General features: G+C 36.3%; 1 protein-coding gene across 1 annotated transcript in view; it reads left to right on the forward strand.

Annotated features, from left to right (window-relative positions):
• The window catches only part of SLC9A9 (solute carrier family 9 member A9), a 249,281-nt gene that overhangs the window by 132,795 nt on the left and 102,900 nt on the right, over positions 1–13,586 (forward strand). The window contains exons 10-11 of the mRNA XM_088131845.1: positions 1,907–2,020; positions 4,683–4,794. Coding sequence (XP_087987971.1) covers positions 1,907–2,020; positions 4,683–4,794 — 226 coding nt within the window. The remainder of the gene's footprint in view (positions 1–1,906; positions 2,021–4,682; positions 4,795–13,586) is intronic.

Genomic DNA, 13,586 nt, shown 5'->3' on the forward strand with positions numbered 1-13,586 from the left:
CAGCAAGTGATCATTCATCCAACTTTCTTTCTTCTCCCTCACCTCTTTAAATTTTACCTTCCTCAAGAGATTTCATAATTTTTAGATTTTATTTAATTTTAGATTTTAGAATTTTTAGATTTCAGAAAACTAAAATACAATCCTGTGGCAAGTGGTAGCATCTAAATAAACTCAGGCTTTAAAATTGTCACTCCATGTGCAGTAAAAATAAACTCACAGTTTATCTTCTTATATACATAATTCCTTCATGCTAAGCTGCTTAACCTGTGTATAAAAAACAGAATGCCACCAAATAGTCACCATTCATTATTTCTGACTTTTTAACCAAAGCACAGAGAATTTATTTGGAGCACTGGTTCTAGCGTAAAACTTTTTTTTTAATCTTTAATTGAATAGAGAAAATGAGCAAAGTGATTAATGTGTAGTTAAAAAGTGTTTCTAAAACAAGCAATAATTGATTAATTTTGTATTCACTTGTAATTTCATTGTAAACTCATGTAAAAGAACTTTCTTTGTTACTGATTTAAAAATATCTTTGACTTTATCAAACATTTTTGATAAGTGTCCTAATTCAATAGCTTTGTTCAAATACAATCAATTTTATATCTGTAAGTCAACTGCATAGAGCCATTGTTACAAGTGACCTGCCACATTTATAATTCCAAATCAGTATTATACATATATATATATATACATATATGTGCATGTACATATGTACATATACATACTGAAACTGTGCTCCTTGTGCAGTTCTGCAAATGTCAGTCCTGGTGTCATAAAGCTGTCTTTCTCCCTCTCTCTTGCTTTAAGGGTAGGCAATCTTTTTCAGTCTGAAAGCTGCTTTTGCAGGGTCAGGGTGGATAGACAGATATGTGACATCTGCAACAGGCATGGTTATGGTGCAAAGTGAGTAAAAGTGAGAAGTGATACATATGGACACGCTGCACTGTTTCAAATATGCTGGTGTTCAAAAATGTATTGTAATGCTTTAAACTTTTCCTGAAATTTAATATTGGTGCCATATTAATATTATAGCTTCATTACATACCATTCTGGAGAAATAGATTTCAGATGCACTAGGGGCATGCGCAGATACTGGGTTTTGCAGTCAGAACAAAACATTTTGAATTGGCTATGTTCCAAATGAACAAAATTTGAAAGAGCTTGAGAATTCCAGGCATAGGAAACAATAGGAACTCAAAATAAATCCCATGCCTTCTCATTGTCCATTACAAGGCCACAAGAGTAGGTGGGAGGGCAGTCCATGTGGAGTACTACCTGCCACCCAACATGCTGAAAAATTGGCCTAAAAGTTTTTTAGAAAAACATTTTTGAAGAGATTCTTTAAAATCCCCATAGGAAACTAAGTAATTGGTTCCTATGGGGATTTTAAAAACTCTAATTACAAAATAAAGTAGTTTGCAGTAGGCAACTAATGTTTTCCATTATCATATATCATGTGGTAGTCAATAACATTTTAGCCAGCCTATGTAATGAGTATATTGACGATTTTATAAGATTGCCCATTGGTTTTCAGTTGCACAGCTATACCTGTATTTTTGTATGTTTGCTAAAACACTTCTACAGATTTGAAGTGGGGCAGACAATGTGGGTTAATTCATAAAACAAGATTTCACACATTTTTATTAATATATAAAGAACGCTTGACATATGCTGCAGTCGAGAATAATTACTATTACTTAAGCAGATTTCTACATTTATCTACGATGGCTGAGTTACTTGTTTGTCATCCTGTGTACTAGAGCTTAATATTTTTAAAAATCTAAGTGAATTGATTTGTGAATCATGAAATGAATGTCCAGTTCAGTATGTTTACCTTGTCCCAACTGATACTCTTTCATCTACTTTAAGCCTGGATGATAATTTTGTTTCTCTCTCATTTCAGTTGTTCGAGTTCATGAACTTTTTGGCTGAGAATGTAATCTTCTGCTATATGGGACTAGCACTGTTTACATTCCAAAATCATATTTTCAATGCTCTATTTATATTTGGAGCATTTGTATCCTTTGTTCAAGTAACAACAAATACATAATACAGCAAACATATGGCATAATGTATTTATTTTTATGATGTACAGATAAATTGCATAATTGGAGATATAAACCAGAATCCAGAGATCTCTTTATGCATGCAGAAAATAATATTTCTTTTTTTTTTCTGTGCAAGAATAGCCAATTCCCCCTCATACAATTGCTAGGAACTAAAGATATACTCTTGGCTTTACTCCTGACATCAGGCATATTGCATGTCCCATGTCCAGAGACTACTTTTGAACACATGGTCATAGAATAAACTGATATATGAACAACTGCTTAAACACAGACATCTCTAGGTTAAAAACATCAGTGATGTGCCTGTGCTGTTGCAATGGTATGGATTTTTATTATTATTATTATTGATTTTGTCCCATCAAGTCATTGTTGACTCTTAGTGACCACATAGATTTTCTCCATGACAATTTGTATCTAACCTGGTCTTTCAGGTCTTCCGATGGTGCACTCATCACCACTGAAAGTGAGTTCATCCACCTTGGTGCTGGTCGTCCTCTTCTTCTCTTTCCTTCCACCCTTCCCAGCATTAGAGCCTTCTCCAGAGAGCTGGGTCTTCACATAATGTGTCTGAAGTAGGATAATTTGAGCCTGGTCATTTGTGCCTCAAGTGAGAACTCTGGGTTGATTTGTTCAATGATCCATTTGTTTGTTTTCTAGGCTGTCCACAGTATTCTCAGGAGTCTTCTCCAAACCAAAGTTCAGAAGCATCAATACTGTCCCTGTTCTGCTTCTTCAAAGTCCAACTTTTGCTTTCATAGAGTGTCACAGGGAATACCAAGGCTTGCACTATTCTGATCTTTGTAGGTATAGACACATCACTGCATCTGAATATCTTTTTCAAAACCTTCATGGCTGCTCTACAAAGTGCTAGTCTGCAGCCTAAATGAACTGCATGTTCCTTTACTGTTGATGGTTGATTCTAAAGGGCAGAAGCTATGTGCTACTTTGATATCTTCATTGTCAAATCAAAGGCTGGTTCTTCTACCTGTTGTCATTAGTTTGGTCTTCTTTATATTTAATTTTAGTCCCATTTTTTCACTTTGCTCCTTAATTTTTATTACTAGAACTTGCAGATCCTTTGCATTTTCAGCTATCAGGGTACTGTCATCAACATAGCACAGATCATTGATATTTCTTCCTCTAGTTTTAAAATGCCATCTTCTTCCAATCCAGCTTCCCTTAATATGTATTCAGTATATAGGTTGAATAAATAAGGGGAAAGTATACAGCCTTGTTTCACTCCTTTGCCAATTGGAGCCAGTCTGTTTTGCCATATTCTGTCCATACTGTGGCTTCCTGATCTGTATATAAGTTTCTCATGAGGACAATTAGATGTTTTGGGATTCCCATTTTTCTGAGCATATTCCACAGCTTGATGTGATCAACACAATCAAAGCCCTTTCTGTAATCAGTGAAGCACATAGTGACTTCTTTTTGATATTCTTTGGTTTTCTCAATTATCCAGCATGCATCAGCAATAATGTCTCATGTTTCTTGGCCTTTTCCAAAACCAGATTGAACATCTGGCATCTCTTTTTCCATGTAGGGCTCTAATCTGTGTTGGATGATCCTCAACATTATTTTGATAGCATGTGAAATTAAAGATATTGTATGATAGTTTGCACACGATGTCTCCTCTTTTTTTATTGAAATGTAGATTGACCTCTTCCAATCTGTTGGCCACTGTGTCATTCTCCATATTTGCTGGCATAGCTTAGTTAGAATCTTTACTGATTCTTCTTATTTTTATTATTATTAGATTTTTTATTCCACCTTTTTATATATAACTCAAGGCAGCAAACATACCTAATACTCCTATCTCCTATTTTCCTCACAACAACAACCCTATGAGGTGGGTTGGGCTGAGAGAAAATGACTGGCCCAAAGTCACCCAACTGGCTTTCATGCCTAAGGGAGGCCTAGAAATCACAGTCTTCTGGTTTCTAGGCCAGCACCTTAACTACTACACCAAACTGGTTCTCCTTTTCTTCTTCTTCTTCTTCTTCTCCTTCTCCTTCTCCTGTCTTGGTTTTCGTCTAAAGGGCCCTTGTTTTATCTGGAAAAAAACTTTTAAAGCTACTTTAGCATCAGATGCACAAAAGAGTAATGAGAATGCCAACTCAATTTTCTGAGTCTACAGAAATAATCAAAAGTGTGGGGGCAGACATTGAAGTGGAGAATATCAGGAAGAGACAGTATAAATCTTGAGGAAATAAGACTTTAAAATGTTCCAAAATACATTTAAGCTTTCTGAATTACTGTTTGAAGAAATAATATTGTTGGCATCTGAACAATTTCTAGTGAGAATTTCTAAGAGAGATATAGGAACAAAGCATGGGCTTGACAAAGATGGAATATGAATTCAGAGTGATTAAAATTGGGAGTTGGGATGCAGTGTTCAAGAAATTATTTTTAAAAAGTTTAAAAGAGTAAAATGCTCAGAGAAAGGACAGACTGTGAGTAGCAATGAGAATATTGTGTTTTTCCTATTCCACTGCCATCTAAACTCATGATTATGCTTCTGATTTAAATAATATATTTGATTAATCTTGGCCTTGTATCATAGAGTCTTTCCTTATTTTCCTCAGCTTCTTATCCCAAATGATGTAGGTGGCAGTTTTCATAGCAAGAGCCTGTAACATATATCCAATTTCTTTCATTCTCAACCTGGGCCGAAAACAAAAAATCCCAAAGAACTTTCAACATATGATGATGTTCTCAGGTAAGCTGACTGTTTCTACCATCATACAAAAGAAGAAGAAAAAACACTACTAGTTAGTACTAAATGTTTTATTCCTTGTAGTTTTTAGACTTGTAATTTTTTAAAAGGAACACAAAAAATAAACAGAAATATTATCACTGTATCCCTTGATTAAAAGAAGAACATGACACTTATATTTTTCTTGTAAGAAAAGGGGATAAATACAGTATGTTTTACTAGTAACTAAAAGAGAGCTGCTCTGTGATCTATGGTATTCACTGGGAAGGTTTATTATCATTTCAGAAAGGCTTCCCTCTATCCTCTAATGATGATGTGCAATAATGATTTTAATCATTTTAATTACCAAGGTGCAGCATGCCTATTATAAAAGTTTATGAAATGGACTTAAAAGTGGCAGCTCAGCTGGGAAATGAAATTCAGATGGTATAACCATATGGTTGTTTCATCTCTATTCTCTTGAGAACAGGCTTACTCATTTTGGAGAGTCTCTCTCTCATGTTGAAATAATGTCAGGTATCCACTAGCCTTGATGAAATAGTAGCCAGCTTAAGATTTCCTAGGCTATAACATGCTTTTAAATGATGCAAAAGTAAGCATGCATCTTTTTTACTCAGTACACATTATGTAATCTGCATGCCTGTTATAATTATATATTATGCATGTATGTTATATAACTGCCTAATATGTGTAATTTGTCAACCTTAGATTGTTTTCTCACTTGTAATTAATGTCTTACAGCATCAACCCATTTCTTTAAAATGATATAAAGCCTATCTTCATTACTGTTATTTCTTTCTTTCCTTAACAAACATACAATATTTGTAAGCTGTCACAATCAAAAATTACTCTCTTTAGCTCACATAGAAAATACAATATAAAATGACCCCCTATAGAAATAAAAAGACAATATATTAGTGCAGTGATGGTTGGATAGCTCTGTAAGACACTTGTGAAGAAATGGCATTAAAAAGAGCAGATTTAGATAGGGACCTCAGCGTGGAGCAACGATAACACGCATTTCTTTGGAATTGCATTGGAATGCTTTGCCTGACAGCTAAAGACATTCTCATTTCTTCAGGCTTTCTCAAATATTTATATTGCTTTGGCTTATGAGGCTGATTCTATGACTAATGGCCTATTTAAAAGGTCCCAGGCCCATCCAAAGCATAGTATAAGTCTGTATTTGAAATTATCAGATGGCTGAATACTTTACATGTTTTTGTTTAAATCAGAAAAATGAATCACTTGAAAGATCGTCCAGTTATTTCAATATTTCAGATTTCCCACATGTTCTGATTATTGTGCTACTGACTTCAATGGAGAATAGGAAAAAATATTACGCGCAGCAACATGCAGCAAGATGAAAGTTGGGTAGTGGAATGTTCAAATTTTCTTCCTCTGAGACTCTCAGAGATTTTAAAAAGCTACCACTACTGCTTTCAGCTTTTGCTTTGCTCTCATACTCCTATTCTTCGAGCAATGAAAACTTTTCCTTGGCATGAGGCAACAGAAGCATGTGTTCACCTCTTTGTTTTTGTGACATATGGTTTATATATGGGATTGCAGCAGTAGCACTGCGACAGATATTGCTTCTCCACTAGGTTGACAGGGGGAGAGAGAAATCATCTATCTTTAAAATGTTAAATTCCAGTATCAACATTTCCACTGACTATCCCTCACTTACATCTAATTACATTTTCAGTAAATGAATGAGAATACTCACAAGAGGATGGGGGAGGAGGTCATGGAAAAGATGTACCCTCAGATATTTGTTGGTTATTAAGAAGCCCATAAAAATGCTGGTCTATTATAATAGGATCTGCCAGATTAAGCTTTTTACACTTGTCTTGTTCTCCCATTAACCCTAAATCTTTTACAAAATCACAAGCATGTTGAAGAAGACAAGTCCCATCACAATATATAATAATATGAGAATCTATATTTTCTTTATAAGTCAAGCTAAGCTCTTGTTTAGAGGAGTAAATTAAAAAATACTCATAAGCTCAAGACCCGAGATGGGCCTTTGGAAGCAGAAAATATTGCAGTCCAACTTGGGGGGTTCTATCATAGCTTATTTTTGTGAGAAGAGTCCCCCAAAGAGGTGATTTGTATCTAACGAAGTAATGGAAGGAGCCTTATGGTTCAAGACCCACATTCAGAGCATGCTCTTAGGAGATCTGGGATGAAAGATGACTGGTAAAATGGTTACAGCCAAATAGTTATGTGTAGTTAATGTACAGTGTATTAAATTAGTTTTAGATAATCATTAATTATAAGTAAGGGCAGCTGAATTACATAAAGATGGATGGATGGATGGATGGATGGATGGATGGATGGATGGATGGATGGATTTGGGAAAGATATTATAATGTATGAAAGTTTGTACTATAATAAATAATAATGTTTAAAGTACCAAGGTTCTTTGTTATTTTTGCAGTAGCAGACCAAGACACTCATTTTTCTGGAAGTTTTAGTGAACTTTGATCTTTATCATAGAATCATAGTGTAGGAAGGGCAGTTCAACTTCTGCCTTAATGTGGGGATACCCATTAAAGCTTCTCGGGGTGATGGCTTCCAGAGAGACACACATACAGAGGGAGGGAGGGGGGGAGAGAGGGAGGGAGGGGAGGATTTTATGGCCTCTGGATATTTGCTGAAAAGCAACTAAACTATGATTTTATTCTCTTTGTTTTCCAAAAGAGTCACATAAATTTTGTGTCAAATAACATAAAATATGTAAGAGATATAAGAACAACTGCTGGTTCTTAAAGCAGTTAAAGTTGACAATTTTCTTCATTATTTATTCATTTTATATAGGTACATTCTGAACAAAATATCTGTAATCAATATATAATTAGATAAGGCCTCGCTGGGGCTATTGGTCATGGCTGAGTTTGTTTCTGAAGGAGGTTTCTAAACTATAATAAAATAGTATGATTATATGAGGACAATGAGACAAAATTTAACCCACTCTGGAAAGCAAGAGAATCAATGGCACTGCTAGTGAAACAAGAAAATACTTTGTAGATGTAAGTATTGCAAAATCGTCTTTACCTTTCCCATTTCAGCAGCAATGAAGGAGAAAGAAGGTGGGTGGAAACTGCAGGGGGGAAGCATCAAAGACCTTAATGAGATTGTGCAATTAACGGTATATTTAGATAACCATTTTTGACAGGGAAGGCACACTGTGACTCAGCTTATGAACCTGGTTCTATGTAATAAGAAGATGGATTTTACTGTTTCTCCTGGAAAACAATATTCTCCATGATGTGATTATATGCTACAATGTTAAACAGATTTATTTGGAAGCATGCCTCTTTAGCCCCCTCAAGTCTTACGCTGCCTCATCATAATGCAGGGGGGTGGAGTGTATTCCTAGGTGAAATGAATGAAGAACACCAGGAGTGTACGCCAAGAGTATGTATTCTCAGCTGAAAGCTCTAATAATGAAAGTCAAGGATCACAGTGAAAAAATGGGACTAAGATTAAATAGAAAAGAGATCAGACTAATCACAACAGGTACAGCAACTAGCCTTAGATGTACAGTTAAGACAATGAAGTGGTGGTTAGCTTCTGCCTTTAGGATCGACTATCAACCGTCAAGAAATTCACCACAGATTGACACTTGGTAGGGCAGTCATGAAGGTCTTGGAAAGATATTCAGATGCAATGATGTGTCTATACCTACAAAGATCAGAATAGTGCAAACAATGTTATTCCCTGTGACACTCTACGGAAGCAAAAGTTGGACTTTGAAGAAGCAGGATAGGAAGAGTATTGACACGTTTGAACTTCGTGTTGGAGAAGAGTCTTGAGAATACCATGGATAGCCAAGAAAAGAAACAATGTATCGTAGAGCAAATAAATCCATGGTTCTCACTTGAGGCACAAATGTCAGGCTCAGATTATCATATTTTGGAGACATTAGGGGAAGACCCAACCTGATGAAGTGTTATTACAGCACCAACAAGTGGATTTACAAAAAACTAATTTTCATAGCACCATGGTGCAACTAACAGAGCATCTGAAACAAGGGTTGCATAGCCAGACATAGCACAGCAGCTGGCAGCCCAGCCAATATATCTGCATTTTTATGGGAGTTTGCCAGAGAAATTCAGAGATGCCCAGGATCAGTTCCTCACCTTCTTGTCTTAGTATGAATTGTTTATGGTGGGTCAACCAGCAGAATTTCCTCCAGATCACACCAAGGTGACTTTTTGTTCTGTGTTGGCTGTGCCTATCACTGAAAGCAATGATCCAGTCCTGGACAATTACCAGAATTTCATGCAAAGGTTTCAAGTGGCGTTTGACAATACAGCCAGAATAGCAACTGCAAACTGAGAGATCTCAAAGCTAAAGCAGGGTAACTGTAAAGAGTGTGCACATATATCAGACTTTCCATTCTTTGCCAGAGATATGGTGTGGAAAGATTTGACCTGTTTTCAGAAGCACTGGGTGATGAACTGAGAGATGAGTTAGTAAAGTAAGGCACCCCAGAAAACTTGAAAAAGCTGTTCCAAAGTTAATAAGTGGGTATGCGAAAGGTTCCAACATGGAGGAAATAGCATGAAATGAAAGGAAATTTATAGACTCTCTTCACCCCAGGTCCACCTCCCATTATCTTCCTTAGATTCCAGCATTGGAGAACCCATGCAAATAGGAGCAATAAAGAGACTCCTGTACTCAGCAACAAAACAGAGAAGGAGATACCTTGGTTTATGTTTCTACTGTGGAGCCCTCAGACATCTAGCCAAATCTTGGATTGTTAAAGCTCAAACCTCTGAATCAGCTGCTAACTGCTATACCTGTGGAACTGTGGGCCATGTAACAAAAGTGCCCAAATTGCTCCAAAGTCAGGTATTTGGGGAACTTCACAGGCCCCCTCTCAAGAACTTGGCAGGAGGCCCTCAAACAATTAAGGAGAAGTCAACTGACAACAGGCAACTTAATTTTATTATTCCAGTTATTCTTCATTTAAACTCAACTCTTATAAACGAGGGCCACAGCCAATTTTATAGATGAGACTACAGTGCAAAAATTTAATTTACTCATTCAGATACTAGAAAAGCCTATGCTCATAGAAACAATTGACAAGTAAGGCTTCAGGCTGGTCTTGTGTTCCAACACACTACATCTTTACAACTGACAATACAGGATGACACAGAATTCTTACCTCTCTCTATTACTACTTCCTTTCATGTTCTCATTGTGCTGAACAATGATTGGCTGCAATGCATAATCTGGATGTGCACTTGGAGCAAGGAACTGTTTCTTCCCCATCGCCAAAATGTCAACAGCACTAAGGGCAAGCTTTCTACTTTCATTCTTCATACTCTGCTGCTCAGCTTGCTGCACTGGCTATCTTGTTGGAAAAATACTGGGACTTTACCTGTGTGTTTGGGGAAAAGGAAGCAACTGCATTGCTTCTTCATTGGGTGTATAACTGTACTATCAATTTGAAGCCAGGAGCCCAAATCCCAGGTAGGAAGCAATATCCCATGTCTACTCAAGAGCTGGCCACCTTAAAGAAATTTCTAGATGAGATTTGAAGAAAGAATTTATTTGTCCTTCAAAATCTCCAGCATCTGCACTTCCATTTTTCATTCTCCAAACAGTTTATTCTATGAGGACTGTGAATAACTATAGGTTCCTAAATGAAGTGACTATTAAAGACCACTATCCATTACTTCTTATACCAGAAGGCATTGGTTTTTACACAGTTGCACTTGAGAGGCATTTACAATTTGATCAGAATGAAAGAGAGCCGCAAATACTTAACTGCATTCAATACAGGTATGGCAAATTTTAACATGCAGCAATAAATTTAGTTTGGTGACTTGTGGGGCAGTCTTCTCCAGATTCATGAATGAAATATTTTCTGACATTTTGGATTAGTCTGTAATAATTTACTTGGATACATTGCTGATCTTTCTGGAAGACTCTTCTTTGCACAAGACACATATGAGACATATGTGAGTCCTCAAACACAAGTATGGTGGATGGAAATGTAGATGGTATGAGAACTCCTGCCTTGGGCAGGTAGTTGGACTAGAAGACATCCAAGGTCCCTTCCCACCCTATGATTCTACAAACTTTTTGCTAAGTTGGAGTAATGTGTGTTTGATTTTCCCCATTTGGAGCATTTGGGTTATCAGATCTCTACAGAAGGAATACAAATTAATCCTGCAAAAGTACAATCCATATTCTCATGGCAAACGTCTACAGATATGGAGAATGTACAGTGTTTTCTAGGCTTTGCTAATTTCTATAAAAAGTTAATTCCTAATTTTGCAGACCACGTAAGACTGCAGTATCAACCATTAAAGAAAGGGCATAAGTTCCTGCCATGTGTGTTTTATACCAGGTTGCTTCTACCAGCTGAACAGGACTATGATATTTTCAATAAAGCAAAGGAGGCACTTCCTAGAAGGGACAGAAGAGTAGTACAGATCACAAGAATTTGAAAAATCTGGTTAAAAAAACATCCCCAACCTCTCATACCTTGACAAAGCGGGGGGGGGGGAGTGATTTCCCAGCTTCATCTACTTCTGTGTTGTAGGACATGCTAGATGAACCTGGGGAGCTACCAGAGGAAAGTCAGTCCATCAGGGAACCTGCAAGATTTGTCTAGTGATCTGGAACAGCTGTCATTTGAGGGTCGGGGAGTAATTCTGTAATTTGTTCTCATAACACTGTTCCGCTATTTTCTTTCTGCATGAGAGGTGAAACTGAGTCTAGCAAGGGAGGTGGTGTACGCAGAGATGGCTTTGGAGGAGATATGCAGAGACTGTTAGCAAAACCTAAGCTCAGACCATTACCAAAAGATTATCTGTCTGGGAAAATAAACAATGTAAGAAAGAAATTTAAAGCTGCCCCACCTTGAGTCTTTTTGATATATGAGGGAGGGAAGAGGAAAAGTCAGGCTTTCATGATTCTATTATTATAGCCTAAAGTAAAGTACAGTTCTAGTATTTCTTGTGGTACCTGTTTCCTGACCTGGCCTACCTTGAAGTGCTGACACTTATGTCCTGATCTGGCAGAAGTCTTTCTACATTCTTATGTACATGATGGGGATGGAGTTGTATGGATTCTATGATTCTAAAACTCAGTTGAAATCCTTGTTAAAACAATCTTCCTTTAATAAACAAATGTTCACAACTGGGGAAATTTTAAATGTTTGGATAAGGGCACATAATAAAAGGTTGATTTTAAGCTATAATATGAAGATGCTTTTGCAATCTTGTAACTAAGCTAAAGGTATACACTACTGCAGTCAAAATAAATAAAATAGAAAGAAAAATGTTGGGAATAGAGTCTGATCCATGAATCAACCATACAATAAGTAAGCTAAGTGTGAGCCAACAATATGGCATTATTTACAAAAGGAACACCTCATGGGTTTGTAATATATAAAAGGAATAGCTGTATTTTACACATGGAACAGGTCTTTTATGACCTGTTATGACCTGCTACGTTGTTTTCTGGAAAGAAATATATGAAGCAAATTGTTATTTCAATGTAACAAGAAGTCTTATAAATTAAACCAGTAATTCAAGCAAGACACTGATGTAACTTTATAGATATTTAGGACTTAAAAGGGGAGAAAAAAGCTCCCATCATTCCACCATGGAAGATAAGACCTAATAGTTTATTTTTTTCTTTAACCAATAAAATGAGCTGCATCTAAAAATCTAAGGTAGCTGTTGAATATGCACAATTCTAAGATGAATGCCCATTCAGAAGAGGAAATAAAATGACTGTATTCAAATAAATGTCAAAGCACTATCAGGATACCTACCATGTAATATTAATTCAAATTAAAATCTTCCTATAGAAAGATATTTATAAACCTGTTTTTGTAAACATGCTGTGTTATTTCAGGTATATGCAGTGCACTCATTCTTGGGCTTTATAGTCACAAGAACATTTTAGAAAAACTTTGCCTTCAGTTCTCTCTGCATGTGCTTTTGCTATGCTGCAAAGCAGAACCATTGGAAGTAACATTGCAGTCATCAAACTGTTTTATTTATTTATTTAATGATTTAGGATGAGTTGGCTCCAGTCTTTCTACATTCTTATGTGCTAAGGCATTCATCTGATGGATGGATGGAGTTGTATGGATTCTATGATTCTAAAACTCAATTGAAATCCTTGTTAAAACAATCTGCCTTTAATGCCTACATGCCCATTCAGGACTTTCATCCCTTTTTTTCCCCTGGGATATTGCCATTTATGGCAGTTGTTTCATTTTTACTCTTTGACCTGCAGCAAGCTAGATTACCTTAATTCATAATTTCTGTCATATCTTTCAGCCCTTTCATTTATAATTAACCAATACTTCCACAGGTGTTTACCAACTCCAGTCAGGGTTGTTACCTGAATTAAGCAACATTCACTTCCAACTAATAATTTATGATATTACACGAGATCACTTCATTATATTTACTACAGATTTTTTTTTTTTTGGGTGTTTACAACAAGCCTCCCTTTTAATAAAAGCAGCAGAAAGCTTGAGTTGTGGAATAGTTGTGGACTACTAATGAAACTGTATGTTATTTATTTATTAACTGTGTGTCATTTATTTATTAAACATATTTCTATGCTGGCACAATCAAAAGTCTCTAGGCAGCTTCGATGCAAGTTAAAATATCCACGGTACAAAATAAAAACACATAGCAATGAAACAGTAAAATCATACAACATAAAAATGAAGATGGCAACATGAAATCAGAGGAAGGCTCTCTGAAATGGCTCAGTCTTCAAAAGTTTCCAAAAAAGCACCAAAGAAGGAG

This window comes from Python bivittatus, unplaced genomic scaffold (assembly GCF_059951505.1).
Source record: "Python bivittatus isolate LINGU-HERP-01145 unplaced genomic scaffold, Pbiv_v1 ctg000980_np1212, whole genome shotgun sequence".
Lineage (NCBI taxonomy): Eukaryota > Metazoa > Chordata > Lepidosauria > Squamata > Pythonidae > Python > Python bivittatus.